This window comes from Carassius gibelio, chromosome A19 (genome assembly GCF_023724105.1).
Source record: "Carassius gibelio isolate Cgi1373 ecotype wild population from Czech Republic chromosome A19, carGib1.2-hapl.c, whole genome shotgun sequence".
Classification (NCBI taxonomy): domain Eukaryota; kingdom Metazoa; phylum Chordata; class Actinopteri; order Cypriniformes; family Cyprinidae; genus Carassius; species Carassius gibelio.
In genome coordinates, this window is record NC_068389.1 from 21,317,385 (window position 1) to 21,344,994 (window position 27,610).

At 36.3% G+C, this 27,610-nt stretch overlaps 3 protein-coding genes across 6 annotated transcripts; all 3 read left to right on the forward strand.

Moving 5' to 3' along the window:
• Positions 1-3,821: 3,821 nt before the first annotated feature.
• si:ch211-196c10.15 (LINE-1 retrotransposable element ORF2 protein) lies at positions 3,822-9,106 on the forward strand. Of its 2 annotated transcripts, none has more exons than XM_052532615.1 (2): positions 3,822-4,862; positions 5,164-9,106. In XM_052532615.1, the coding sequence occupies exon 2, from the start codon at positions 5,493-5,495 to the stop codon at positions 8,763-8,765; it is 3,273 nt and encodes a 1,090-aa protein (XP_052388575.1). In that variant the 5' UTR covers positions 3,822-4,862; positions 5,164-5,492; the 3' UTR covers positions 8,766-9,106. Both variants share the same exon structure in this region, with proteins under 2 accessions (XP_052388575.1, XP_052388576.1).
• LOC127935035 (phosphatidylinositol 4-phosphate 5-kinase type-1 alpha-like) lies at positions 9,105-20,826 on the forward strand. 3 transcript variants are annotated; one of them, XM_052532618.1, is made up of 17 exons: positions 9,105-9,279; positions 9,448-9,485; positions 9,559-9,662; positions 13,137-13,171; positions 13,612-13,701; positions 14,177-14,307; positions 14,418-14,535; positions 15,046-15,198; positions 15,322-15,621; positions 16,087-16,283; positions 16,476-16,559; positions 16,635-16,683; positions 16,784-16,868; positions 16,954-17,145; positions 18,180-18,312; positions 18,476-18,559; positions 19,027-20,826. In XM_052532618.1, the coding sequence occupies exons 3-16, from the start codon at positions 9,620-9,622 to the stop codon at positions 18,540-18,542; spliced, it is 1,677 nt and encodes a 558-aa protein (XP_052388578.1). In that variant the 5' UTR covers positions 9,105-9,279; positions 9,448-9,485; positions 9,559-9,619; the 3' UTR covers positions 18,543-18,559; positions 19,027-20,826. The 3 variants fall into 3 exon arrangements, with proteins under 3 accessions (XP_052388578.1, XP_052388577.1, XP_052388579.1); XM_052532617.1 differs by lacking the exon at positions 9,448-9,485; XM_052532619.1 differs by lacking the exons at positions 9,105-9,279; positions 9,448-9,485; positions 9,559-9,662 and adding an exon at positions 11,279-12,220.
• Positions 20,827-21,490: 664 nt separating this feature from the next.
• LOC127935036 (26S proteasome non-ATPase regulatory subunit 4) lies at positions 21,491-26,588 on the forward strand. The gene is made up of 10 exons (XM_052532620.1): positions 21,491-21,656; positions 22,280-22,420; positions 22,524-22,638; positions 22,755-22,841; positions 22,952-23,020; positions 23,112-23,327; positions 23,609-23,717; positions 24,115-24,246; positions 24,339-24,391; positions 26,121-26,588. The coding sequence occupies exons 1-10, from the start codon at positions 21,631-21,633 to the stop codon at positions 26,289-26,291; spliced, it is 1,119 nt and encodes a 372-aa protein (XP_052388580.1). The 5' UTR covers positions 21,491-21,630; the 3' UTR covers positions 26,292-26,588.
• Positions 26,589-27,610: the final 1,022 nt, after the last annotated feature.

Sequence of the window (27,610 nt, forward strand, 5' to 3'; positions counted from 1 at the left end):
AGACATGGCTTAGACCAAACCTGGATTTTGTCATTCCAGGTTATAAAATTTTAAGAGCTGACAGAGGTAATCGTGCAGGGGGTGGGTGTGCTACTTTTATAAAATTAGGATTACAACATAGAAGAATTGAGATAAATTCTGAACTTGAATGTGTAGTGGGTGTAATTTGGTCAGATCGAGGGAAAATCACTGTGATTAATTATTACAACCCAGGTTTAATATTAGAGGAGGAAAAATTAGAAGGAATAATGGATAAGGTTGAGTTACCAGTAATATGGGTGGGAGATTTTAACGCACATAGTGATTTATGGGGTAGTAGATTTCGGGATAGAAATGGGGTAATTTTAGAAGAATTTTTGGATAAACACGGATTGGTGGTGTTAAATGATGGTAGACCTACTAGATTTCAGGTTAATGAAGGTGGTAGTTCATGTTTAGATTTAACGTTTGCTTCTCCAGAGTTAGCCACGAGAGGAGAGTGGGATATAATGGATCGCTACACGATTGGGAGTGATCATGTGCCAATTTTAAGTAGATTTGGGAGGAAATTGGTAAAAGAGCAGGATTACAGGTCAGAAAAATATAATTATTCCAAGGCTAGGTGGGAAGAATTTAATATAAGAGCTCAGGACGAGATTAATAATGTGGTTAAAGACGATATAGACAAATGGAATGATTCTTTGTGCTTTATGTTGATTCAGGTAGCAGAAGAGTTCATTCCAAAGTTTGATTGTCCAAAAGAACGGCAAATGGTGCCTTGGTGGAATGAGAAATGTACTCAAGCAGTGTTAGCTCGAAATAAGGCATATCGAAGGGTAAGGAAGTTTCCAATGGAAGAATGTGCAATAGAATATAAGAGATTAAGGGCTAAGGCTAGAAGAGTTATAAAAGATGCAAAGAGGGAAAGCTGGCGTAAGTTTTGTAGTACTTTAGGACCTCAAACAAACATTAGGAGGTTATGGGCTCTGGTGCATAGGATGACAGGAGAGTATCGGACTAATAAAATTCCGGTGTTAAAATTTGAGGGACAGGAAGCAGTTAAAAATAAGGACAAAGCTGATTTATTAGTTAAGTCCTTTAAGGAGGTGCATAGTTCTAAAAGCATTAGCCCAATTAGTAAAAAGGAAAGAGAAAAGAAATTAAAAAATGAGAAGCATAAACTTGAATATAATAAAGATAACATGAGGGCGGTGAATGCATATTTTTCAGTGGAAGAAGTAAAACAAGCTATCGCTAGGGGGAAAGATACAACGCCTGGTAGAGATAGAATAGGATATCAAATATTTCTTCATTTGGATGATGTCGTGTTAGAGGAAGTCTTGGAATTAATTAATGCAGTATGGGAATGTAGTATTTTGCCGAGGGAATGGAAACATGCAACAATTGTTCCAATATTAAAACCGGGGAAAAATGCAGATGATCCTAAATCATATCGCCCAATTGCTCTTACAGCTGTTTTATGTAAGATTATGGAACGTATGGTTACGGATAGGTTAGTATATATGCTTGAGAAACAGGAATTCTTTGTTCCGTATCAAAGTGGTTTTAGAATGGGTAGATCTACTATGGACTCAGTATTAGTGTTGGACTTAGATATTAGAAGAGCTATGGCGAATAAGGAAGTTGTCATGAGTGTGTTTTTAGACATAGAAAAAGCCTATGATACAGTATGGAAAGAGGGCTTAATGATAAAGCTATATGATGCAGGGGTAAGAGGTAGGATGTTAAATTGGATTAAAGATTTTCTGAAGGAGCGTACCATTCAGGTGAGAGTAGACGGATCTATGTCCAGTAAGGAAAATGTGGAAAATGGAACCCCTCAGGGAAGTGTTATTAGCCCAGTGTTATTTAATGTAATGATTAACGATATTTTTAGTAAGTTAAATAGAGGTTTTGGAATGGCATTATTTGCTGACGATGCAGCTGTTTGGAAAAGAGGGCGGAACTTGAATTATATTTATAAACAAGTACAACAAGCAATTAATAAAGTAGAGGCATGGGCAGATGAATGGGGTTTTAGAATTTCAGTATCAAAATCAAAATATGTTGTGTTTGGTCTAAAAAGGAAACTTTTAGATAAGACTTTAAGTATTTATAATAGTCCTATAGAAAAAGTTAAATCATTTAAGTTTTTAGGAGTTTGGTTTGAGGAAAGAATGACTTGGAAAGAGCACATAAATAATACAGTGAAAAAGTGTGAGAGGGTTATTAATACCTTAAGATGTTTAGTTGGAATAGATTGGGGTGCAAGTAGAGAGTGTTTAATGATGATTTTTAGGGGAATAATTAGAGCTAATATTGATTATGGTTGCATGGTATATAGATCAGCATCAGAATCTGTTTTAAACAAATTGGATGTAGTTCAAGCAAAAGCATTGAGAATTTGTGGAGGAGCAATGAGATCTACTCCACTTAATGCTTTGTTAATTGAAATGGGGGAGACTACATTCGAGCTCAGACGGAATAAATTGTTTCTGTTTTATTGGACAAAGCTACGAAGTCATAATTGTTCTAACCCGGCTAGGATTTTATTAGAGGAACACTGGGAACTCCAGAAAAGGGATGGAAATAAAAAAGAGTGTGGGAAGATGTCAATAGGTAAGGAAGCTCAGGATATAGGAGTGAATGATATCATGATCGCGCCAGTAATTATTTGGCCTCCAGTACCTCCATGGTTACTGCCAGTCCCTAAAGTGGACCTAAGTATTTTAGATCAAATAAAGAAATATGAAGGTAATCCTGTGGATATGGTTTATAATCATTTAAAGAAAATCTGGCCCGAGTATGTGCAGATATTTACGGATGGTTCAATGAAGTTAAGAAGTAGGAAAACCGCAATAGGAGTAAGTATTCCTCAGCTGAAGTTAATGAATGGAAAGCGGTTAACAGATAGTATGTCAGCCATTACTGCAGAGCTGGTGGCTATTTTATTGGCCTTGGAGTGGGTGGAGGAAAATGGACCAGGGAAAAGAATAATTTGTTCAGACTCAAGTGCTGCTTTAATGGCATTAAAGGGAAGGAAAAGTGAAGCCAGGGCAGATTTAGTTGTAGAAGTCTTAGTAACACTTAATAGAGTTAATAAAATGGGGAGTACAGTTGGATTTATTTGGGTACCTGCTCACATTGGTGTTCAGGGAAATGAAGAGGCAGATGAAATGGCAAGAAGTGCAGTAAATAAAAGTGAAGTAGAGTTGGAGGTTATGTTCGGTAGGGTAGAATGTAAAAGTATTATCCAAGAAAGAACATTGAAATTATGGCAAAAAGAATGGAATGAGGGACATAAAGGCAGACATTATTATTCTGTTCAGCCAACAGTAGGACGTAACCTAAATACAACATTAGAAAGGAAAGAGAGTGTCATTCTAACTAGATTAAGGTTGGGCCATTGTGCACTAAACTTTGGGTTAGCAAAGGTTGGAAAACATCTAGATGGCAGATGTAGATGTGGACAAGAAGAAACGGTGAATCATGTAATAATGGAGTGTTCCAACCATCATACAGCAAGATGTCACATGATTTCAGAGTTATTAGAATGTGGAGTCTCTAATATATCTGTTCAGACTATTCTTAACCCAAAGGACTATGAGTCTACAAAGATTTTTATGAAGTTTTTGCACAAGACTGGACTTTACGCAAGGATTTAAAGAATAAACCGAGGCCTCAAATGACCTGAGGAGGGCAGTAATACGCCGGTGATGCGTCTATGCTGCCGCAAATTCAAAAGAAGAAGAAGAAGAAGACCACCGCGCCCAGCAGGACAGTATGGCGCAACAACGTCACTTCCGTTTGTTTGGGAGGTTTGAGGAACGAGGACGCGTGGGGAGGGAACAAGATGGCGGGCTAAGCACATGTACATTTCTCCGCTCTCCAGCACATTTTGAGATTTACGTTAACATTCAACTTTAAAACATCCAAATTTTTGCGTATTAGCGAGTACTGGACTATGTCAGCAAAAAAAGCTTCCAATCACCCCAAAATAGTCATCCCTGGACAAAAAGGGATGACTGTAAAAACTTCGGCTCTCGCCGAGCACGAATACGTCATGGAAGTTGACCACGTCGAAAGCAATGAGAAACGCAAAGAATCTTCCTCCTTGCAGAACACTCCGACCAAAGCCCCGGCTAAGAAACAGAAGGGAGACGAAACGCCTGAGATTTCCAACGTCGCTCTCCTGGAAACCATAGTCGCCAGATTCGATCTACAAGACGGAAAGCTGAGCAGCATTGAGCATAAGATTACTGAGAACAGTCTAATGATCGTCAACCTGACAAAAGCTGTGGAATTCAACGCGGCGGAAATAAAGGACTGTAAAACTAAAATAAACTTGTTCGATAAACAACTCGCCTCTGTTGTCACTTCGCACGCAGATTTGGTAAGCCGCACGTCGGAGCTCGAACGCTACAAAAGACGATGGAATCTTCGAGTAATCGGAATGAAAGAAATTGCAGGCGAAGATATCCGAAGAGAAGTCGTCTCACTGTTAGCTGAAATTGCTCCTCACCTGCAGCACAAACTTGAAGACATCGTGGATTCAGTTCACCGCATTGGCTCCAAAACGAAGGATAAATCCAGGCAGGTGATCATTCAGTTCAGCATGCGGAAACACAGAGACGAGTTCTGGCGATCCACCAAAGTTTCGGATGTCTGCAAACTAAGGGGAATAAAGTTCACCGAAGATTTGTCAAAGGAAGACCGAGAAGCCCGCGCTGCACTCTGGCCGAGGATCAGTGAGGCTAGAGCTGCAGGGAAGAAAGCCTACTACCGAGGTCCTTATGGCTACATAGAGGGCACCCGGATTGTCTAGGACGGTTGATTTCAACTACCTCGTCCACATTTGTTTACCTTAAGTGTTGGCATGAGGTGTAAGTGGGATGTTTTATGTCCTTGCTGTTGAGCGAGATTTTGTTACAGTGCTCTGTTTGAGAGATATCTTGTTTTGTGTTCATTAGAGCACGGTTACATATTTTTCATTTGATTGTTTATCCTATTTTACGTATTTTATTTTTTAATTTTTTTATTTGTTTCCTGTTAGTTAAATGTTCTCAGTGAAATCAGCTTTTTCCTGTATTTCTTTAAATGCAAGGGGTCTTCGTAACTCTATTAAAAGAAAAGCTTTATTTCTTTTTTGCAAAAGCAAAAACTCACACTGTGTATTTTTGCAAGAAACACATTCCAACCTTGATGACGTGAAGTTCTGGACGAGTCAGTGGGGGGACAAAATCATCTTCAGCCATGCTTCTACACATTCTGCAGGAGTGGCAATACTGTTCAACAACCTGCCAGGCAAAATTATAAAGGTAGAGACCGATTCAAATGGCCATTGGGCTTCAGTTGTTATAAATATTAATGACGTTTTGTTTATTTTATTCAATGTGTATGGGTACAACAGTGCTCCCCTAAATAACAAACTACTTACTGAAATTTCTGATTCTCTATTCGAGTTGAAACTTGTGTACCCAACTGATAATATTATTATAGGAGGTGATTTCAACATGGTTATGGATGAAGCGTTAGATCGTTTTCCGCCCAAATTTAATACCTCTCATCCTAATGTTACCCTTTTTAATTTTTGTTTGAATAATAATGTAGTGGATGCTTGGAGAGCTGTGAATCCAAATCTTAAACAATTTTCCTGGTTCAGAGATAATGGGACTTCCAAATCGAGAATTGATTATTGGTTAACCTCAAATAACCTAACCGACTTCATCAAAGATATTTCAATATCTGCTGCTCCTCTAACTGATCACTGTTGTATCTCTATATCATTCAACTCGGGTAAAAGAGAAACACATAATAAGGGTTATTGGAAATTCAATGCTGATTTATTAAAACACCAAAACTTTTGCTCACAAATTAAATCCATAATTAATGATATAGCATTGCATAAGGACCTAATTACATTCATAAGTAAATGGGAATATTTAAAACACAAGATTCGGGAATTTTCTATACAATTTAGTAAAAATTTAAGTAAGGCCAGAGCACAAATGGAGTTAGAATTAACAAGAGAATTAAACAATTTATGTAATAAAAGTGAAATGGACAATGAAGCTAAATTACAAATTTTATCCTTGCAATCCAAAATTGATGATTTATATACTCAAAAAGCTAAAGGAGCATATGTAAGATCTAGGGCAAGATGGATAGAGAAAGGGGAAAAAAGTAATAATTATTTTTGCAGACTTGAAAAAAGGCGACAGGAAAAAAATGCCATAAATTCTCTTTATGTGAACGGTGTTATAAGTACCTGCCCTAAAATGATTTCCTCAGAGATTTTTCAATTCTATAGTTCTTTATATAGCTCATTCTTTTCTGTATCAGACTGTAATATTCTCTTTGATAATATACACACTAGCATACCGCAGTTAGACCAGGAATTTAAAGACTTGTGTGAGGCTGACATCAAGATAGAGGAATTAGATAAAGCAATAAATAAATTATCTTCAGGAAAATCTCCAGGTCCTGATGGCCTTACTTCCGAATTTTATAAATTTTTTAGGGAAGATTTGAGGGAACTATTATTTCAAGCCTTTCTCGAATGTATCCAAAATAATTCACTATCTTCAACCATGAAACAAGGTCTAATTACTCTTATCCCCAAACCGGGTAAAGATGCACGACATATAGATAATCTTCGCCCCATCACTTTACTCAACTGTGATTATAAAATTCTAGCGCATATATTTTCCAGTAGGCTCAAGAAAAATATAGATCAAATAATTAGTGAATCACAGTCTGGTTTTATAAAAGGTAGGTCAATACATAATAACATCAGATTGGTTTTAGATATTTTAGATTATCGTGAATATATTGAAGATGAAGGCTATATTCTCTTTTTAGATTTTAAAAAGGCATTTGACACAGTCGAACATAATTTCATATTTAACTCCCTCGAAAAATTTGGTTTTGGCATGAAATTTATTTCTTTCATAAAAATGTTATATAAAGACATCAATAGTTCTATATCCCTTTCATTTGGAACATCCCAGAGATTCAATATTTCGCGAGGAATAAGACAAGGATGTCCCATTTCCCCTTTTCTATTTATCTTGGCAGTAGAAATGCTTGCTATCTTGATAGATAAAAATAGCAACTTTGATCGACTTAGTGTATTTGGAAGACAAATTGGTATAAGTCAATTAGCGGATGATACAGCGATCTTTTTAAAGGACCAATTTCAGATTAATAAAGCTATTCAACTAGTTAATCTATTTTCCAAAGCATCAGGCCTACACTTAAACTTGAACAAGTGTGAGTTACTTGCAATTCATGGCAGCGATTTAGACTCTTTATGTAACATACCCATAAAAACATGTGTAAAATATTTGGGGATAACTATTACTAGAGATAGTAATCAAAGTGTCCAAGAAAATTTTGTTAAAAATCTTTCAAAAGCAAAAGCAATTCTCAATAACTGGCTACAAAGAGATATCTCGATATTTGGAAGAGTCTTATTGACTAAAATGGAATTACTCTCCAGGTTCGTTTATCCAGCCTCCTCCTTAGCTATCCCGCCTCATTTACTGAAAGAATGTAATATTGCTTTGTTTAATTTTATCTGGAAGAATAAGCATCACTATATCAACAAAAATGATTTAGTTCACAATTATGAAGAAGGGGGATTAAATGTTATTGATTTAGAAATAATGAATAGTGTTTTGAAAACTCAGTGGTTAAGATCATTTCTTTGTAATTCAAACTGCTTATGGTTCATCGTATCTTCTTCAATATTTGGGAAAGTAGGTGGCTTGGAGTTTTTGATTAGATGTGACTTTAATATATCCAAATTACCTCTTAAATTGTCTGCATTTCACCAACAAGTTCTCCTATGTTGGAAATTAGCATTTTCTCACAATTTTAGTCCACACAAAACTTGTATTTGGAACAATCGTTTTATTTTGCACCATAACAAATCTTTATTTTATGAAAACTGGTTTCAATATAATATTCTTTCCCTATTGGACATGACAGACAGTTATGGAAATGTTCTCAATTACAAGGATTTCTGTTTAAAACATGGATTTGCATGTCATCCTAAAGAGTTTTACAGTGTTGTAAATGCCATACCCAAAAACATGGTATTATTAGTAAAAGGGATTCTTTCACATTACTCTGTAACATTCTCTCTCCCATCTCCTTGTCTGGGTGAATTGGTTATTAGAGATCATAAATGTAATAACAAATATATTAGAAATGTCTTCATTAATAAACTTCATCCAAATAGAATAAAACGATATTATGTTTTCAAAGAATTTAACCCTAAAGAGGTGAAGGAAATGAGAATGAATTATCTTACCTTTCCAAGTCTCCCTAAAGTGAAAGAGCTTCATTTTAAAATAATAAATGATATATACCCATCTAAGGAGCTTATCAAATCAAAATTTGATATTGGAGAAAACTCTTGTCAATTCTGTGATGGTGATATTGAAACCACTGAACATATTTTTTTTTATTGTGATTACTCAAAGTTGTTTTGGGCTCAATTGTGCAGTAAAATGTCATGTATAATTACATGGATAAATCCCCTTGAATACAAACAAATTAAGTTTGGTGTACTTAAGAAAGATTACTCACAACATTACTTGATTAACAACCTTTTTGATGTTGCTAAATATTTCATTCATAAATGCAGATTTCTGAAAACCCCTCCATCCTTTCCTCACTTCTCTAATGAACTCAAACTTTTTGCTGCTTCTCTTGATGCTCTCTCAAATGAAAAAGCTACTGCAGTTGCCAACTTCTTCAGTGAACTAAGTGCTCAATAACTACTTGCTACCCCTTGTAAGAAATTAGTTATCTATAATTGCTCTTTTATTTTATTTTATTTTTTTATTTAATTATTATTTATTTATTTATTTATTTTTTGTGTTTTTTTTTTATTTTATTTATTTATTCCTTTTTGTTATTCGTGATTGTGCATTTAATGTATTACATCACTATTACATATTGTATTTGCAACTATGTCTGCCTCGAAGAATTGTTAATATTGTTTATTCTGTACCTGTTTTGTATGTACATTTGTTTGCTAATAAAAAAAAAAAAAAAAAAAAAAAAAAAAAAAAAAAAAAAAAAAAAAAAAAAAAAAAAAAAAAAAAAAAAGGAACGAGGACGCTTCCGTGCGTTTCAGTTGATTGTTTACTTCGGATGGACCTGTAAAGTAATACAATTTTGCGTACTTCAAAGTTTCGCACGAGGCGTCGAGTCCTTCTGTGAGCGTAAGCAGAGGTTTAATGACACTGTTTTTGAACTTCGATGAAAAAGCGAAGTTAATAAGTTGAGGTAAGCGCTATTACTTGTTATAGTGTGTCTCTAGCCATTAACCCAATGGTCTGCAAGCAGGCAAGCTAAACATTTTTTTTATATTTAACGTAAGCAGTTGTTTTGAGAAAGTAAAAGTACGACATGTTAAAGTAGTGTGAAACTAATTACCCCGCTCCTGTAACTTAGTAACGTTACAAGTCAATGGAGAATATTGCCACACTAAGGTAAATAACTTTTGCTATTGTCCATCAGTTAGTTTCATAAAACATACTTTATTTGGACTTGTCCGTTTTCCAGGGCTGTGGGGCATAAACCACAAGTGAAAACAAGCAGGACCATATGAAACTTCCGTCAGAAAATGGCTACGCCGGCAGCAGTTTCCACGGATGGAGCAAGCTCCAGTAAGAGATCTTTTCATTTCCTCTTGGTGTTTATGACACGTTAGTATAAGGTGAATAAAGTTATTGTTCTCTGGCTACAAAAAAATAATATCATGCAAAGCAATCTTGTGTTTTACAGTAAGAAATGAATGAATAGATAAATAGCTGCTTTATTGGGACCATGTGGAAACAGTCACAATAGTACACAGAGCGATTTATTTTATTGCTCACTTAGTGGAGATTATGAGGTTTGCTGGTAGGGAGCTATTCATTATAACGTTACTCATAAGCCGCTCTTCCAACGAAACTACCTGGAACAAGTTGTCCAAGGAACTTTTCACCCCAGACCTGTTGCTGTCTGCGTTTCCATCGCGGTCTAAAGTGCCGAGATTAGGCAATGTAGGTATCAGTTTCTCAATAACAAATACGGAAGTTTCTGACTTGCATCCTCGGTAGGCTGGACTTCGCAAATTCGACTCGGGAGTGTGACGACTCAAGTCAGGTGTAGCAGTCGATTCTGTTCCCCTCGGAATGTCTGCTCCCCTTTACGCAAACATACTACAATTCTTGCGTAGTTACCGAGTTACTATACGTACGATCAGAACTAGCGTGCGCAAGAAGCATGACTGGATGTACGGCAAGTCAAATAGTTCAAAATACCGTCCTAAATCCTAAACTTGAAAATTAATTTAAGACGAGAGGTTTTTCAACTTGAAATATAAAAACATAAGGCAAAAATAACGGAACAACTGCAAGATGAATAATAATAATAAAAAGAACATAAACGGGAGTGTGAGAATCATTTTACTATGCTGCAGTGTAGCAAGAAATTTGTCCCTGTTTGCTTTCCTTACATCCAGGTGTGTTTGGTGTATTTGCATGCGGGAATGTTGCCAAATCCGCGGAATTTAGGCTACTGTGGGAAAATGTGTGATTAACTGTTTGGTTGGGTTTATTACACGGACCTGGCAACCTGAGGGGAAACAGACATTCCGAGGGGAACAGAATCGCCTGCTACACCGGTAATTCTGCAAACAGCAGCGTATTTGATCAAGTCAGCCTTTTCTGCAGTTTTCCTCTCTGTATTTACAATAAGATATAATATGATTTCAAACACCACTGCAGCCTTTCATTTTCATTTAAACATATTAACAGCCACAGAAATGTAGTTCAGTGAACTTGAATTTATTACAATGAAACAAAATATTATATTAAACAGCAGTGCTGTTTTATCATACGAGATACATTTGAAAGTTATGTTATAATATTACTCTGTGTGGTCGTCACCGGTCTATTAAAACGCACAACATATTATAGCATCTTTGGTGTTTCCATGTTTTATAAAAAAAAAAAAAAAAAAAAAACAGAAGTCGAGGGGATGTGATGTCATTGGCAGGCGACACAATGACACTATGGACACTGTTCATGTCACTAGTTAAAATTGCTTATTTCTCTGGATTTAAACATTCTTTGAAACATTTGGGATAAAGTACACACATCAGCAAATTATATAACACTGTTCTAGTGGTTTTTGGATAGATATATATATATAGATATATATATATATAATGCAAATAAATGTTGATTGAAATACAATGCTGCGTGAACTCAACTAATCAAGTCCTGAAGGTCCTGCCCCCAAAAGTTCCGGACCATTGAAAAAGTACTACCTCACGACCAGGGACTTTCTGGGGCAAGTTGTTATAACTGCAGACCGGAGATCTCCAAAATGTGGCATAAACTCCCAAAGTGGGCAGAACCTCCAAAATGAGGCGAGGTCTCCTTGCGCAATTTTTTTTAAAATTTTTTTACCATTGGCTCTGCTTCAGCCAATTGTTATTGACTTACATTTTAAAATAAAACCGTGTAAATTAAAAAAAAATCTTTCTAGTTGATCTAAAATAAAATATGCTGTATAAATGAATATGCTCTGTGAGAGCAGAGCCCAAAGCTCGTGACCAGGGGTGTTTGGACTTGAGTTGGAACCTCTGCTTCAAGATATAAACAGGAATTGCCCACAAGCTTTTCCACAAACCATCCTAACGCAGCGCAATATTTAACTCTATCGATTTGTTTTAAGCAATGTGGCCGGGGCACGAAATTCGCAGGGTAGGAGTGGGTAGTGATGCTGGGTGTAACATAATTATAATGATCAGACAAGTGATGATTGCTTTCTAACAAGATAACATATAAAAGTGGACCAAATAAAGGTTTTTACTTTAAGTATGTCATTAGTATGGGAGCCTGTTTCTGCCATGGGATATAAAAAAAATTACAAATATTGTGATAAAAAAAAAAAATCTTCTCACAATTCTAAAGGAAAAAACTCACAGAGACATAAGCTCAGAATGGGAAGATATAAACAGAAAAGTAATAATTGTGAAATATAAACTTTCAATTGCAAAAAACAAAATCTGAATTATGAGAGTCACAATTACCTATTTATTTTTTAATTTCAATGCAAAAACAGGCTTCCGTATATTAGTGATAGTAGAGTTAGTTTCTTTTTTTCTTTTCTTTTTTAATCACTGTTGTCACTCTTCAGATGTCTTTATTTTGGAGGTTATTCCAGCAGAAAGGTATGTGCATGTAAGCACGTGTGCCTGTGTTTTCATATGATCTTGATTTGAATGTCAGTGTTGTAGACTGTAGTAGGCCTGTGACTGCCTGGCTTGTGCTTGTCTTTATTATTCTGAATATATATAGCCTTTAAACACTTTGTTTGTCTGTGTGATTGGGTTACAGTGGTGTCTTGGAAGAACAAATGAATTGAAACCCAGATGTCTGTGCATTATTTAAGCGTACAATCAAAGTTGAGGTCAATGACATATCTCAACTCAGTGTGAAGTGCTTTCTTTTGTATTAGCATTTGCACTTATTTTGCATTTTATTTGTGGTATAGTTTTTTTGAAGTTACGCTCACTTAAATGTCAGGTTTTGTTTCAAGTGTGCACTGGAAAGATACCAGTGCATAGGGAATATGTGAAAACAATAAAGGATTAGTTCACCCAAACATGAAAAAATGCTGAAAATGTACACACCCTTAAGCAATCAAAGATGTAACTTGCTCACCAGTGGATCCTCTCTAATGAATTTGTGCCAACAGAATTCAAACAGCCGATAAAAACATCACAATAATCGACAACATGAGTCCAGTCCATTAATTAATGTCTTGTGAAATTAAAAGCTGCACGTTTGTAATAAACTAATCCATCCAGACATTTTTAACTTGGATATTGATGTGAGAGGACAGGGGATAAACATTTACACTAGAGGAAGCATTGTTATATTATACAAAGACATTCATTGATGGAGTGGAGTCATATGGATTGTTGTGGTGTTTTTAATCTTTTACTTCATTGTAATAAAGCTAGCTACAAGCCATAAATAAATCACAGGGCACCATAAATCCTAATGGCTTTTTCCACATTTAATTTGCATGAATTTCTAACATTTGGTTGAAACATTTATCTTTTTGTTTTTTGTTCTCCATAGGTACTCCGGGAAATCGAAAGATGGCTTCTTCAGAGGTTATTATTGTCACTTCTGCTTTAATAATACTTTCACATTCACTTTTTATCTCATCCACTTTTTGTGGTTGTTATGAATTGGCCATTTTATATATGACTCCATACTGGAGCTTTTTTTTTTCTAAACCGTTCTTGCAGATGTCTCACCTTTGTCTATAATGTGAATGGGACTCTCTGCCCCCTTCTTTTTCCATTTGTTCCATTTGAATTTGAAAAAAATCACAATTATCAACACTTTTTTTTTTTTTTTTATATTAAGACTTCATGTCTCTCAGCATTGTACAGAAAAATCCCCTAGTGAAATCAGTGATGCTTATATGTATTATGCATCAGTGTATAATTGATTCAAATTTGCTGAAAAAGTTCCTTTGTCATAAATGCATTATGGATGGCTTAAATACTTGCCTGATATGTTTACTGAGAAATCATATCTATTTCAGCTTCTTAGCGTCTCTGGTTCATCCCAGACAAACAAAAAAACCATGGGCCACCGAGGAATTGACCCCACTGGGGAAACCACATATAAAAAGGTGCGAGCTGTTTATATTCAGATTTTATATCCTCATTTTGTGTACTGCTAACACTGTAAATATTTAAAAATAGAAATTTGCTAGAGATGGGAGTAGATCAAACTTATCGGCAGTGCAGCTTCAAATCTCAGTGTCATGACGCACATTCCTGAATCTGTCGGATCTGCTTCCAACTCTTAGATTATTGTTGTGTTATCTGTTCTTTGTGTGGCACCATGAAGGAGATAAAGCCCATTAAATGGTATGGGCAGGTGCATACAGATAAGATTAGCAGGTCTCGAGTTATTGCTTCTCCCTTATTAAATCGCATGTCTTTTGTAGGCCTTCAAACAAGATGCCTGTATCAGTGTTATATTTACTGTTAAAATTAGCCCAGCATAGTTCCAGAAGAACTACTTTTCTTGGTATTTTTCTGATTGGCACATCATGTTGTTATTCTGCTCATCATGTGCCCTCCACTGGAACCCTTCTTCAGACAACATCATCTGCTCTGAAAGGTGCCATTCAGCTGGGCATCACACACAGTGTGGGAAGCTTGAGCCAGAAGCCAGAGAGAGACGTGCTCATGCAGGACTTTGAAGTGGTAGAAAGCATCTTCTTTCCCAGGTAGGTTTTTGTGTGTGTCTGTGAGGAACTAACCACAAAGAACCTTTTTCATAAGTGGTCGCTTTGTGTACTTAAAAGTGTGTTTTGTTTTGTTTTTTTCTCACTCACAGTCAAGGCAGTAACTCAACTCCAGGTCATCACCATGGTGACTTCAAGTTTAAAACTTATGCTCCCATTGCTTTCCGCTACTTCAGAGAGATGTTTGGGATCCGACCCGATGACTATCTGGTACTATCCTGTTTGTTCACTAAACCGCATTACCACAGATTCCTGGAAATATCAGGGAGCTTTATAATTGTTTGTAGTCCTGGCAAAGTCATGGGATTCTTTGTGAATATTAATTTTTGTGACTGGTCTAAAATATTTTTAATCAACTAGAAATTGCTGTTGAATAGAGCTTGAGTACTGTAGATTTAAACTTACTTGCGATAGCTCTTTTTCAGTGAATTTATCAAAGAGGTTTACAAAGTGGTTCAAATTATTAATTGTCACACAATTCTGAATCAAAGTAATAACTGGAAAAGCCATGAAAAGTTATGGAAATTAATTGATTTATGTTCATATTGCATCTCTGTTTTTGGTTTGTTCCGTCCAGATTCATTTTTTGCCTTATGCCTTCCTTTTATGACTTGAACAAAAGTGCTTCTCAGTGACATTGCATTTAGTTAAACAGACACCTGCAACACTCCAGTCCTATAGTAAATGCTGTGTGTGTGTGTGTGTGTGTGTTTTCTGCAGTACTCTCTTTGCAATGAACCCCTTATTGAGTTGTCTAATCCTGGAGCGAGCGGGTCTCTCTTCTACGTTTCTAGTGATGATGAGTTTATCATCAAGACAGTACAACACAAAGAGGCAGAATTCTTGCAAACACTCCTGCCAGGTTACTTCATGGTAAGCGTTTATGTCTGTATTATTTATCTCAACATATCTTGTTCATTTTATTATTATTTGATCATTATTTCATTATTATATGATATGTTATTTCCTCCATATATTTGACGTTACATCTTCTAGAATCTGAACCAGAACATGCGTACGCTGCTTCCCAAGTTCTACGGCCTCTACTGTGTTCAGGCTGAGGGGAAGAACATCCGAATTGTAGTGATGAACAACCTGCTGCCATGCGCTGTACCCATGCACCTTAAATTTGACCTGAAGGGCTCAACGTGCAAGCGACGTGCTTCGCCGAAAGAGAAAGCCAAGGATTTGCCCACGTGCAAAGACCTAGATTTCATGCAGGACATGCCTGAGGGCATATTACTGGAGAGTGACCACTACAGCGCCCTCTGCAAGACCATTCAGAGAGACTGTCGGGTGAGAGAGAGTGTGAGTGTGTGTGTGTGTGTGAGTGAGTGTGTTTTGGAGACAGAAGTTGACATTGCAAAAGGAAAGAAATGTAAGGAAGAATGTTGCAACAAAATGGTGCAACAAAAGTTTAATTGTCTAAGTCAGTGGTTTTCAATTCCACTCCTGGGTTACCACTGCTCTGCAAATTTTGAATGTCTCTTTTATCTGATGCTCTTGGTTCTGAATCAGGTGCGTTAAATAAGAGAGACATAGAAAATAATCAGAACAGTGGTATCCCAGCACTGGACTTAGTATAGCTTTAGGATACATCTTTGCCAGCTATATTTTCTGCACTTGAGATGCTTGGTTGTAAATACATATTCAATAAATGCATATTCATGGTAGCTTAATCCATTCCTTTAAAATAACTGTTTGATTGAATCACTCTGCAGTTTGCATCTGCTACATGTGCCTCTCTGTATTCCTGTTTAGGTACTACAAAGTTTTAAAATCATGGACTATAGTCTGCTGGTGGGTATCCACAACTTGGACCGGGCCGGTGAAGAGGCGTCTGCTGCAGTGCCTGATACCCAGAAAAAGGCACCAGGCCAGAAGCCCCTGTACTGTACAGCCATTGAGTCTATTCAAGGGGAGTCCAAGGGCAATACTTCACCACAGCCCTACGAAAGGTTAGTGATCCACTTTTGGCTGGCATCTTGAGACTAAATGTGTAAAGCTATAGAACCTTTCTACAATGAATATTAAAGTATTGTGCCATACTTTATTTAGAACTGCAATTTTTCTCTTAATAGTATTACTGTGAAATTATTACCTGTGCCAACACAGTTGTTAATGTGTTAATATTTGTTCTTTATTTGCAGCATGGGAGGAATTCCAGCATTTAATTCGAAAGGAGAAAGATTACTGGTTTTCATTGGCATCATTGATATCCTTCAGTCTTATAGGTAAACTATATTTTCATATCTTTGCATTTTCTCCATAACACATTCCTATGATTTGCTAATAACTGTGTATGGTAGGCTTGTAAAGAAGTTGGAGCACTCGTGGAAAGCTTTCCTGCATGATGGGGTATGTCTCATACTTCACGTCAAACATTGTATGAATGAAGACTAATTTTACAGATGTATTCTGTGTATTTATTTTGTTCTTTTGATGTTTTCTTCTGCAGGACACTGTATCTGTTCATCGGCCGAGTTTTTACGCAGATCGTTTCCAGAGATTTATGTGCAATACAGTCTTCAAAAAACCTCCTTGTAAGATTGATAGTCACATTGAAATATCTGCAATGGATGCATTAAAGGGCTAATGCATTAAAGTCTAGTTCATTTCTTCCGTTAGTGAAAATGCCAACCACAAAGAAAAGTCGAGGAGGAACTGCGTCTTGTGGGAAGAAGTCAAACATTGCAGTATCTGGACAATCACAACAAGCCCTTCCTGTAGCAGCAGAACAAACGCAGCCACAACAGACTACAACACAGCTGTACAGCAGTGGAGCTGTGTCCCTCAGCCCAGACACTCAAGGAGACAGAGGTATGAGAAAACATTGAGAGATAGGAGGAAATGGGAAGGATAGACGGACAAGATAGCAGTAAAATGAGGCTTCAAATGCTTGTGGTTTCCAGTATCATTCTCTCATGATAAGAATGTCTTCTAAATGTCTTAAATGTCAATCATTAGCTATGTTTCTAGTCTGGTTGATATTGCTCAAGGAAATCTTCTTTGTTGTGTTTCCTTGGTTCAGAGTTGGGTGTAAATACTAAAATTCTATAGTGTTTTCTGAGTAGATTCAAAATAAAACCTAAAAAACTCAAACACTGAAAACTGGATCATTTTAAATTATCCAAATGAGTTTTGGTATCAAAAAATTAATGAACAGGAAAAACAAAAATATATATATATCTTTCTATCTCAAAACATCATAATATGCCTTACCCTATTTTTTTTTTTACACTCCGATGTCCAAACATGGAATAAAAGGTCCTTTCCATTTCATTTTAAAGTTGAATAGCAACCAATATTGATATATTGATAGAACATGTCCAATATTGCCCTAAATAATGTGACACTGATGTATTGTACATCTGTAATTCTTTGCTATTTTGGTAGATGTATAAACTCTCTGATCTGTTGTCATTTAGAAGAAATTGTTTGAATGACCATTTCCTCTATGCAAAGCTTAGGCTTTTAGCATTCAAGCTACTTGATGGTCTCAACTGTATGGCTTAACTTGTCCTTGAGAGTATGGAAAGCATTGTTCATGCTATGTTTTGTTTTCAATACTAGCAGAGGTTGCATGATAACTTTGTATAGTTTAATAGTCAGATACACTTTTGTGCCGATAGAAAAGCTGTAAATGTCTGCCCCCTACAGCACATGCATGGACAGTGTCAGCATTGTTCTCATAAAACCATCAGTTCTCTCTGAGGTTTCTGCATTTGAGTCATCTGACATTTTAGATCCATAGATTAAGTTATTGATTATCATCTAGTGGTGAAGGCAGTTTTATAGTTCAATTTTTCCCTTTCCCCATCAACCCCACTAAATCTTTATTTTTCTCTCCTCAGGTGTGCAGATTTCTCGTCCAGACCTGCTCCCACAACAGCTGAATGAAGATGAGATCACACGTAGCTCAGCTGATACGACTCTGTCAGCAGCCTCCGCTGAAAGCTCTCAGCACTCAAACACTCCAGCTCAGAGGTATGTGATGGTTAAAAAGATTTGGATGACTTTGTCCAAAGATTAGTCAACTACTAATAATACTATTCATTGATTCTATCATTCGCTGATGCACTCTCACTCTCTTCTCACATTATAAATGTATACAGACATGTCTATTGATTCAAGTTCATTTCATTCCCAGTCATAGCAGTATAGCTGCCCAATCATCCATGGAAATCTTGGATGTGGAAGCCAGTTTCACTCAGTGAGATCAAAAACATCAGAAGTAAGAGACATTTTGTCCTGGGCTGCAAGTGTTTTAGATGGTTCTAAACTAGTGGGCTACCATTGTGAAATTGTTGCAAAATTGTTTAGTCTTTTACAGCCTGTCATATTAATATATTTACATATTGTTCAGGCTAGGCATGGTAATATGAATACATTTTAATATTTGTTTTGAAGACATTTTTGTTAGCGTTTGGCTACCTTATTGAGTCACCACTTGATATCTAAAATAAAATCTGAAATCATTTGAGAAATTCTGCTCTATCGTGCCAACATTGTGATTGTGAAACTAAGGTTTCTCTTTATCATCAGAGTGCATGCACATTTACAGATCATTGATTGCAATGTGTTCTTTGCAAAGTGAAATGAGAGCTGCTTTTTACAAAGCAAGCATTGCTGGTTTACTCGTCTTAGTCATTCAACTCTGTTCTACAGTAGCGTCATTTATTCTTTCTCTTGCTGTTGCAGTGAAAGCCTCTGGATGAACAGAACAAAATAAAGCCCTCAAGGACAACAATTTGTTCTCTTTTGAGGTCATCAGTACAGAAGGAAAGGAAAACATTAAAGTATGATGGTCTTGCTGTAACACCTGGAGAACTGGAAACCAGAGAATCTGGATAACAAAAGAGAGAAGAGCACGTTCATAAAACAGTGAAGACGTAAAGACAAAGATGTCACCCCCCCCACCTTTTTATGTATTTTTATTTTTTTGGGATGTCAACAGAATGGCGTCCAATATTGCTGCTATGAAATGGAACCAAAAGAAAGATGCCGCTGTAGTACCTCAACGGTGTGATATTACTGTTATCAAACAGTGCCATATTTACAAGAACTTTTTGAACCCGAGATTGTTCACAGCAGAAGTAAAGTGTGGAGAACTTTGTTTGCATCATGTGACCGCTTCTGGGGAACAAACAGGTCTTTTGAGTACCTTGGTGAGTTTTCTAGTGGATTTCATTTGACCATGCACCTTTTTTTAAATTTGCCAAGGAGACCAATCTGCAGGGGTCATGTTATTTCTAAGGGAAGAAAAGAAGTCTGGTTTATTTTTTTTGTTTTTATTTGGCTTGATTATTAACAACAACAAATGTAGAATAAGTCAAGCCAGTTCAGATTGCCTGGACAATCACATAAGACACTTTTTTCAAATCTGAATTGATATAATCTGTAAATCGTGTTATGAATCGATTTAATTGCAGTACTGTGATCTTGTATTGGATATTTAAATGTGCCTTAATCACTAGTTATTTAGCCTTGTCATAAACAGGAAGCTTTTTACTGTGCATTGTGCCTGTGAGTGGCAAAAACAAAATCAGTCGGTCATGTTTGAGTGTTAAAATACAATTATTTTTAAATCTATATTTGGAGCTTTCCAAGAAAATGCTTTGGCCAGTTTTCTTTGCTTTACATTGTTAGGAAAAACATGCGAGAAAAAATTTAAGGAGAAACAGGGTAAAAAGATCACTTTTGTAACAATGGAAGAAAGATTGTATATCATATATAAAAGCCCAAATTCAATATTTTGGCTTGCGGGACACTTTTTAAAAATGGTTGTTTTTTTAGCACACAATAATACTTTACTGTAAAATAAAAATAAAATTTTTTATATAGTATCAGAACATTCATCAGTATTTTTGTATGTCTACATAAACTGGGTAGAATAGCAACTTCTCTTAAGGTCTTTAGTTTTGTGAAGAGAATTGAAATCAAACTAAACTTAATCCTAAACCAAATCTTTTTATTATTATTATTATTATTATTATTACATATGTTCATGCTAATCAGTCTGTCTGAATACAGATATATTGGTATGAAGATGCAAATGGTTGGACTAAGGGAAAGTTGCTGGATCTTTTTCTGTGACAATTTTTCTAAACAAAAGAAACATTCCTGTAAAAAGTCATATTTATTTGTATGTTTGCATGTAATTTATTTCTTTATCTCAACATCCTAAGTGTGTGATACCCGGTGGCCATGTATATTTGTTAGGGAAGGTGATTTTTTTTTTTTTTTTTTTTACCGTACACTTATGATCGGGGATTCCTGTGCAATTATGGTTTACTCTGAAAATGCTGCCTTCATTCTTGTTGTCTATCAAACTGAGAATTTTCTTATGTGGTATCTTTAGGAAAATATTCTACACTCTTACAATGACATTCATGTATTTCTGCTCTCTTTTAGAGGATATTAAGACTTTTGGAGTGGAAAATATTGCAACATTTCATGCTGTATGCAAATGAATGAAATAAAAAACACTGTAAAGTAGAACTTCCTGCGTTAAGTTTTACTAACAGATGATAATAATGTTAAAGGCACAGTGTTTCATGGTTTACATCTGCACTTAAAGGGGTCCTATTATTCTATTATACAAAGTCTTCATTTTGTTTTGGGTGTGAACTAGAACAGGCTCTCATCCTAGGTTCGAAAAACACATTTTTACATATTTTACATTATTACAATACAACAGCTCTCTCAGTCTGGTTCGAATAGTTCCTTTATCAAATGAAGGCCCGCCTTCTGAAATACAAACTGTGCTGTGATTGGTTAGCTGGGCTGGGCCAGTGTGTTGTGATTGGCACCACAGGCTCCTGGTTGGGAAATGTCATGGCCATAGCCCTCTTCGAGCCTCAGTGTAAATATTGCGTCAAAATCAAATACATTTTTGTTTGTTTTAAACAACAATGATTGTACTTATATGTATTATAAAGCAGTGACACTGTCAATACGTTTTTATGCGATGCAGATTAAAGTGGATTCATAAATTATTTAACGCAAAACACACCTGATGCGGATTCTTTGCTCTTCATTTTCTACAAGCAGAGTTGACAAACCCTGTTGAATCTCCTTGTAATTTATTAAATAAGGTACACCGCAGTCTCTTGCCGACTAAACTGACTTGAACTGACTTGATTTCTCACTCAGGAGGCGCTGCAATTTATTTCTTCACCGTGTCCTGTTTCAGAAACGTCACGGAACTGTCAGCCAATCAGCTTTGCTGTTACAAATCTCGTCATTGTTCTACATCTGTAAGCCAATCAGCGACGCTCGGACTTTGGGAAACGGACTTCCAAGATGGTGCTCGAAAGTACTATGGTCTGGTAAGAAATAAACAAACGCTTTGTTGTAGATACAATTACAAATCTTATTACATAGTTAATACTCCTCAGACTTATTATTAATACATAGGGTTTTCCTTCTGACACACTTTTGAGCCCTTAGTTAAGAAAAAGAGAATTCAATAGTGGGTTTCTAATTAGAATGACATTCTCCTGAGTCATTATTCAGCACCTAACATTTGCTCTGCAATAAAGAAACAGACCACTAACACAAAAACACATGTATGACCCATAAACTATGATAATTTATTAGTGAACTCCGTCTGATAGCGTCTTATTTATTCTTCTAGAATTGTCATAAAGCGATACTGGTTGTGTCTCGGACCGTTTAGCGTGTAGTGAGATGAATTGTTGATATAACACTCTCAAAAGATGTCTAATGTTAGATAGGCAGCTCAGCTTGATCACAGATATTATTCTTCACTGCTGGGATCCAATTTACTTACTTTGGATGCTATGTAAAATAAAAATAGGACCACCAAGTGCCAGTTTTTGATTTTTTTTTTATCGCTTGCAAATGTCAGTAATCAGTTTATGCTCTCATACTTGTATTATAAGTTATAAGTTGGATGAAAATAGCTGATTGTCTTCATATGTTTTCACAGTGTAGATAACAGTGAATACATGAGGAATGGCGATTTCCTGCCCACTAGATTACAGGCTCAGCAGGATGCTGTCAACATTGTCTGTCACACAAAGACCCGTAGTAACCCAGAGAACAACGTGGGCCTAATCACAATGGCAAAGTAAGTGTGTCAGTGCTGTATTTTATTTCATATATATATATATATATATGATCTGTCAGTAGTGCTGTTTACATGTAATAACAACTCTTTTGGTTCGCTTCAGTAATTGTGAAGTCCTAACCACTTTAACATCAGACACCGGCCGCATTCTCTCAAAGCTCCATGCGATTCAGCCACTTGGAATAATCTCATTCTGCACCAGCATACGAGTGGCACACGTATGTATTCATAGATGCTTATAGTGATAGTTCTCTCAAAAATTAAATCCGTTTTGGGCAGTTATCTTTTGAAAAGAGTGAAAGTAGTATTTTAATTTGTGTATATCCGCATCTAGTTGGCACTAAAGCATAGACAAGGCAAGAACCACAAGATGAGGATTATTGCTTTTGTGGGAAGCCCAGTAGAGGACAACGAAAAAGATGTATGTTTTTTGTTGTTTATTAATGAATGACAAAATGCTTTTCATCTTTCATTATTGGTCAAAGGGAATATTTTGTGTAATAAAATTTTTTTTCACTAAATACTTTTAAGCTGGTGAAGTTGGCGAAGCGATTGAAAAAAGAAAAGGTCAATGTTGATGTAATAAATTTTGGAGAAGAGGTAACTGGCACCTTTCTTTTGATCACTTTAAAATCTTTCAGATTTTCTTGTTTTGATTTTTCATTTGATCTCTTTCAATCAATCTGTTCAGGAGGTGAACACAGAGAAACTAACTGCATTTGTGAACACTCTGAATGGAAAGGAGGGCACAGGTTCTCATCTGGTCACGGTGCCCCCTGGGCCCAGCCTGGCTGATGCCCTGCTGTCTTCTCCCATCCTGGTTGGTGAGGGTGGTTCCATGATGGGCCTGGGGGCAAGTGACTTTGAGTTTGGAGTGGATCCCAGTGCGGACCCAGAACTGGCCTTGGTAAGATACAAATGAAACTCTTGTATAACTGAACTGAAGAATGAATCCATAGCATTACAGGTGAAATGTGTCTGTTATTTAAAAGTGAAACTTCTTATACATATGTGTATTATGCAGAAAAACCTATGAGTAAAACATTTATAGGTTAATTCCCTCAAAGTGTGAACACTGAAGCTCTGTGATGCTTTAACTTTTTTTTGCATTTTTAGTTCAGTCTCACTTGATCAATTCTTATGACATTGAAAGGGAAGACATTTATTTAAGTTGCTCTTGATCCACAGGCTCTGCGTGTGTCTATGGAGGAACAAAGGCAGAGGCAGGAAGAGGAGGCTCGTAGGGTGGCTGCCCAATCAGCAGCTGAGGCTGGCAATCCCACTTCAACCGCTGACGGTAATGATGGATGTGCTTAAATGTTTAAATAGTGAGGGATGGTGGGCATAGTGGCTCTGGGCAAGAACTGGGCAGATAGCAGGTTTCAAAATGTACCAAAGCCCCTGCTGGTAGATGCTGGTACTACACCATCAGGCAGCAACAAGCATCTTTCACCTTTGTAGCCTTTCATGGTGACTTCAACATGGTCCTAATTCTTAATAACATTTTCAGTTATTGATTCATTTCGTGCAGCCTGTTCATTTTTCAAGTAGTAAAATTGCACTGATGCTTGCTTTTTAATTTTCATTTATATTTTCAGTCTTCATCTCCATACTTTGGATTCTTAACATTATAGTTGATTCCCATTGCAAGACAGAGTCCTGATTTTCTGTGCCACTTTTCTTCTTCCCTTCAGAATCAGAGGAAGCTCTTCTGAAGATGTCTACCTCTCAGCCTCAGATTGGTGTGGCAGCAGTGCCGGACTTCAGCAGCATGTCAGAGGAGGAGCAGATAGCCTATGCCATGCAGATGTCCCTGGCAGGTGGAGGTTTGTGCCTCCCTCTCATACCTTCTTAGTCTTAGAATATGCTCTGTACTTGACACAGAATGCGATATTGACCATTATCCCTTTTGTGTCAGAATTTGGAGAATCAATGGATACAGGAGCTCCAATGGACACTGCGGAATCTAAGGTAATTTAAAATATTGTCTGTTGGGCTTCAACACTTTAAAATTTGTTTGTATTCTGTACGTTTCAAATTGCTGAGCAGGAAATGTTTTTTTCTTTTCTTTTCTATATATATATATATATATATATATTAGTGCTGTCAAAATTAGCGCGTTAACGCATTCGATTAATTTGAAATATTTAACGCGTTAAAAAAAAATAACGCAATTAACGCGGTTGCAGTTTTTTTTATTTCCAGTTGTGGCCTTGTGTGTTCAACATGCAAAGAAATATGGATAAGACCAAGGAAGGACTTTTAGACGGAAAGTTTCAGTATAAAACTCTGCCGGATTACTCTTCAGTCTGCCACAAGAAACATTACTCTTCATTTAGTCTGCCACAAGAAACAGCAACATTAAAATCATGAACTCAAATGTCATTGTTTAAAAAAAACGTTAATAAGCTTAAACGAAAATAAACAAAATAATTGTGTAGCGGAGTATTTTTTGTACACAGTGCCGCGAACTGTCAATCACTCCTGTACGCGTGCATCACTGTCCTCCTCAGCTGCAGCAACTTGCGCTCTCTCTCTTCATCAAGCTTTAAAACAAAAAGGGGACAAAAAGATCATATTGTCTTTGTGCATAGGCTATAGAATAATTAGATAAATGAATATCTAAATTTGTGCCTTTCCGTCTACGGTATTTTTTTAGAACTTAGAAAAAAGATGCTGCAGCCAATGAACAGCCAGCGGGGGCTGCAGGACGACTCAACCTCCGCAGACAGTTTTTAATGTTTATCAGACAATAAATACTCAAGATTTTGCTTTAGTATAACTCACAACGAGTTTCACACACCTTCTCCGGCCACGTTGAGTTGTTGACACTTAACAGTGGGAAAAGCGATACATGCGCTATTCACTTGTATAATTTAAGGGTGAATGGGTAATGTAGTTTCTGCTCTGGGTGGGATGAATTAGGAAGCTTGCATTGTGAAGGGCGCTCTGAAAATCGGCAGCGCAGGTAAAAGATTAAAACCTCTATTAAAACAGATGTCCAAATGAGCGTACCGGTACGCTACAAGCACGTTCTGGGCGCGCGGAGAGGTGGCGGTACGCTCAAGAGCTATATTTGGAAGTGGCGGTACTGAGTACAGGTGCGTACGGGCCCACTTAAAGCACTGGCAATGACTATACTTTGGAATTTTTTTGCAGTCCACTTAGAATTCAACATGGAAATCATTTTTGTTTTTTATTGGCATTGATTGTTTTGAAATTCAAATGGTACTTACATGCCTGTGTTTTTATTTCTGTAATAAATATGGCTTTCAAGCCAACAGTTAATTTGGAGGATATTGATGGTTTATTGCAGGTATGTTGTTTACATGAGAAAATCTGTGTTACAAGTTAAACAAAAATTCCAATAAACAATCATATTTTGCATTTAAATAGTTTCTTTGTCTTGAGTTTACATTAATTTTTTACATTTTACATTTACATATCCAAAAAGTTTCAGTCTTTTAATTGCGATTAATCGCGATTAATTTTAAAAAATTGTGCGATTAATTAGTTAATTTTTTTTAATCGATTGACAGCACTAATATATATATATATATATATATATATATATATATATATATATATATATATATATATATATACACACACACACCCTCATGTCTTTTCCTTGTGGCAGAACACCTTATACTCCCTGATGACTTGTCTTTTCTCTTGGACTTTTTAACTGATTCTACAGGAAGAGGATGATTATGATGTAATGCAGGACCCAGAATTCCTCCAAAGTGTCCTGGAGAATCTACCTGGTGTTGATCCCAACAATGAGGCCATCCGCAATGCCATGGGCTCCATATCATCTCAGAGTGGTAACAAACAAGAGCGGAAAAAAGATGATGAGAAGAAGAAATAAATTCAGGTGTTCTGTGACCGATTGTGATTGAAGACATGGGAAGTGAGTTCCTTCAAAAAGTGGCCATCAAAAGTCTTTATAAAAGCAGTTTTAAATGCATATGGAGTTCACTACCAAATTACAGCAATGTTGTGTGGTACCTCAGAAATTCACACATAGCTTGCTTTTTATAGATCTTTCCCCCCTTCTGCTCTATGCATAACTGATTAAGTATTTGATAAACCCATGCAAAATATGTAATTTGAATGGTTTCTGCTCTTTTTCCTATTGCTATTAAAACATAACATCTGATCAGAAGCCTTGCAGTTTTATTTTGCTTAGAAACATGTTTTACCCTGGCCTGTCAGGAAGGATCTTTGACAATATAATGAAAAATTACACATGACAAGTAGTATGTTTTAATTAAAAAAAAAACTCAATCCACTTAAAAGCATAGAATCTTTTGGATCTTTTCAAAGCCATTAATTTCTAGAAATATTCTAATGTTCTCAAGATTACAAATTTTTACAATATACAGTATATTTTTGTCCCATCCAGACATTAATATATGAATGTTCAAGGTTAATCTACATTTAAACACCTCTCAATTTAACAAAATTGAATTTAAAAGGTGTTGAAAATGTAACCATAAGGTTTTTTTCCTTACAAAGGAAGGATTAGGTGGTTGTGGAGTAATACAGGATTATGTATATCTATTTACAGAACCAAAACTATCACTGAAGGCACAAAAGGAGATAATGAATGGCAGTACAGAGAAAAGGCGTAGTGAAATGACCCCAGTAATACAGTATCTAGGAGTGGTTAGTGGGCAAAAACTTTTCAAATGAATGAACCTGAGGGTTGAAAAAAGCATGTTAGAAGGAAGAGTCGTAGTAATGCTAATTTTCCCACTTTTGTTCAAGATGTAAAAAAAATAAAAAATGTAGTTACGGTAAACATTCTGCTAATATTTGCTTTAAAATGTGGAACTGTAAAACAGATGTGACATCATCAACACATATTTGTTTCAAAACATTATTTTTAAAGCATAAAAATATGTGGGAAAATTTTACCTTCAAGCTACTCTGATACTTGCGGCTGTAATTCTGTTGACCATTTGCCATCATCTCTATGCTTTCACTTGAATTTAGGTTGGTGGTCTCCTGATCTAAAGTGGCCTGAGGTAGGTGTGTGCCGTCAGACTGATGAGAAGTGATTTCACTGTTTGGAAGCTCATGACCAGGATTCTGAGAGTCTGAGACCTCCTCCTCTGGTTCATCAGGGTCCAAATTAATGACCGGAAACTGTACTCTGTAACTAGGGGGCACATAGATTCTGTC

Bases quoted from the DNA above. Each gene is read 5' to 3' on its own strand.
- si:ch211-196c10.15 (XM_052532615.1), top strand. From the start codon at position 5,493: ATGGTTATGGATGAAGCGTTAGATCGTTTTCCGCCCAAATTTAATACC.
- LOC127935035 (XM_052532618.1), top strand. From the start codon at position 9,620: ATGGCTACGCCGGCAGCAGTTTCCACGGATGGAGCAAGCTCCA. The intron at 9,663-13,136 runs GTAAGAGATCTT...TGTTCTCCATAG, and splicing joins CACGGATGGAGCAAGCTCCA to GTACTCCGGGAAATCGAAAG. The intron at 16,284-16,475 runs GTTAGTGATCCA...CTTTATTTGCAG, and splicing joins TCACCACAGCCCTACGAAAG to CATGGGAGGAATTCCAGCAT.
- LOC127935036 (XM_052532620.1), top strand. From the start codon at position 21,631: ATGGTGCTCGAAAGTACTATGGTCTG. The intron at 21,657-22,279 runs GTAAGAAATAAA...ATGTTTTCACAG, and splicing joins CTCGAAAGTACTATGGTCTG to TGTAGATAACAGTGAATACA. The intron at 23,021-23,111 runs GTAACTGGCACC...CAATCTGTTCAG, and splicing joins TAATAAATTTTGGAGAAGAG to GAGGTGAACACAGAGAAACT.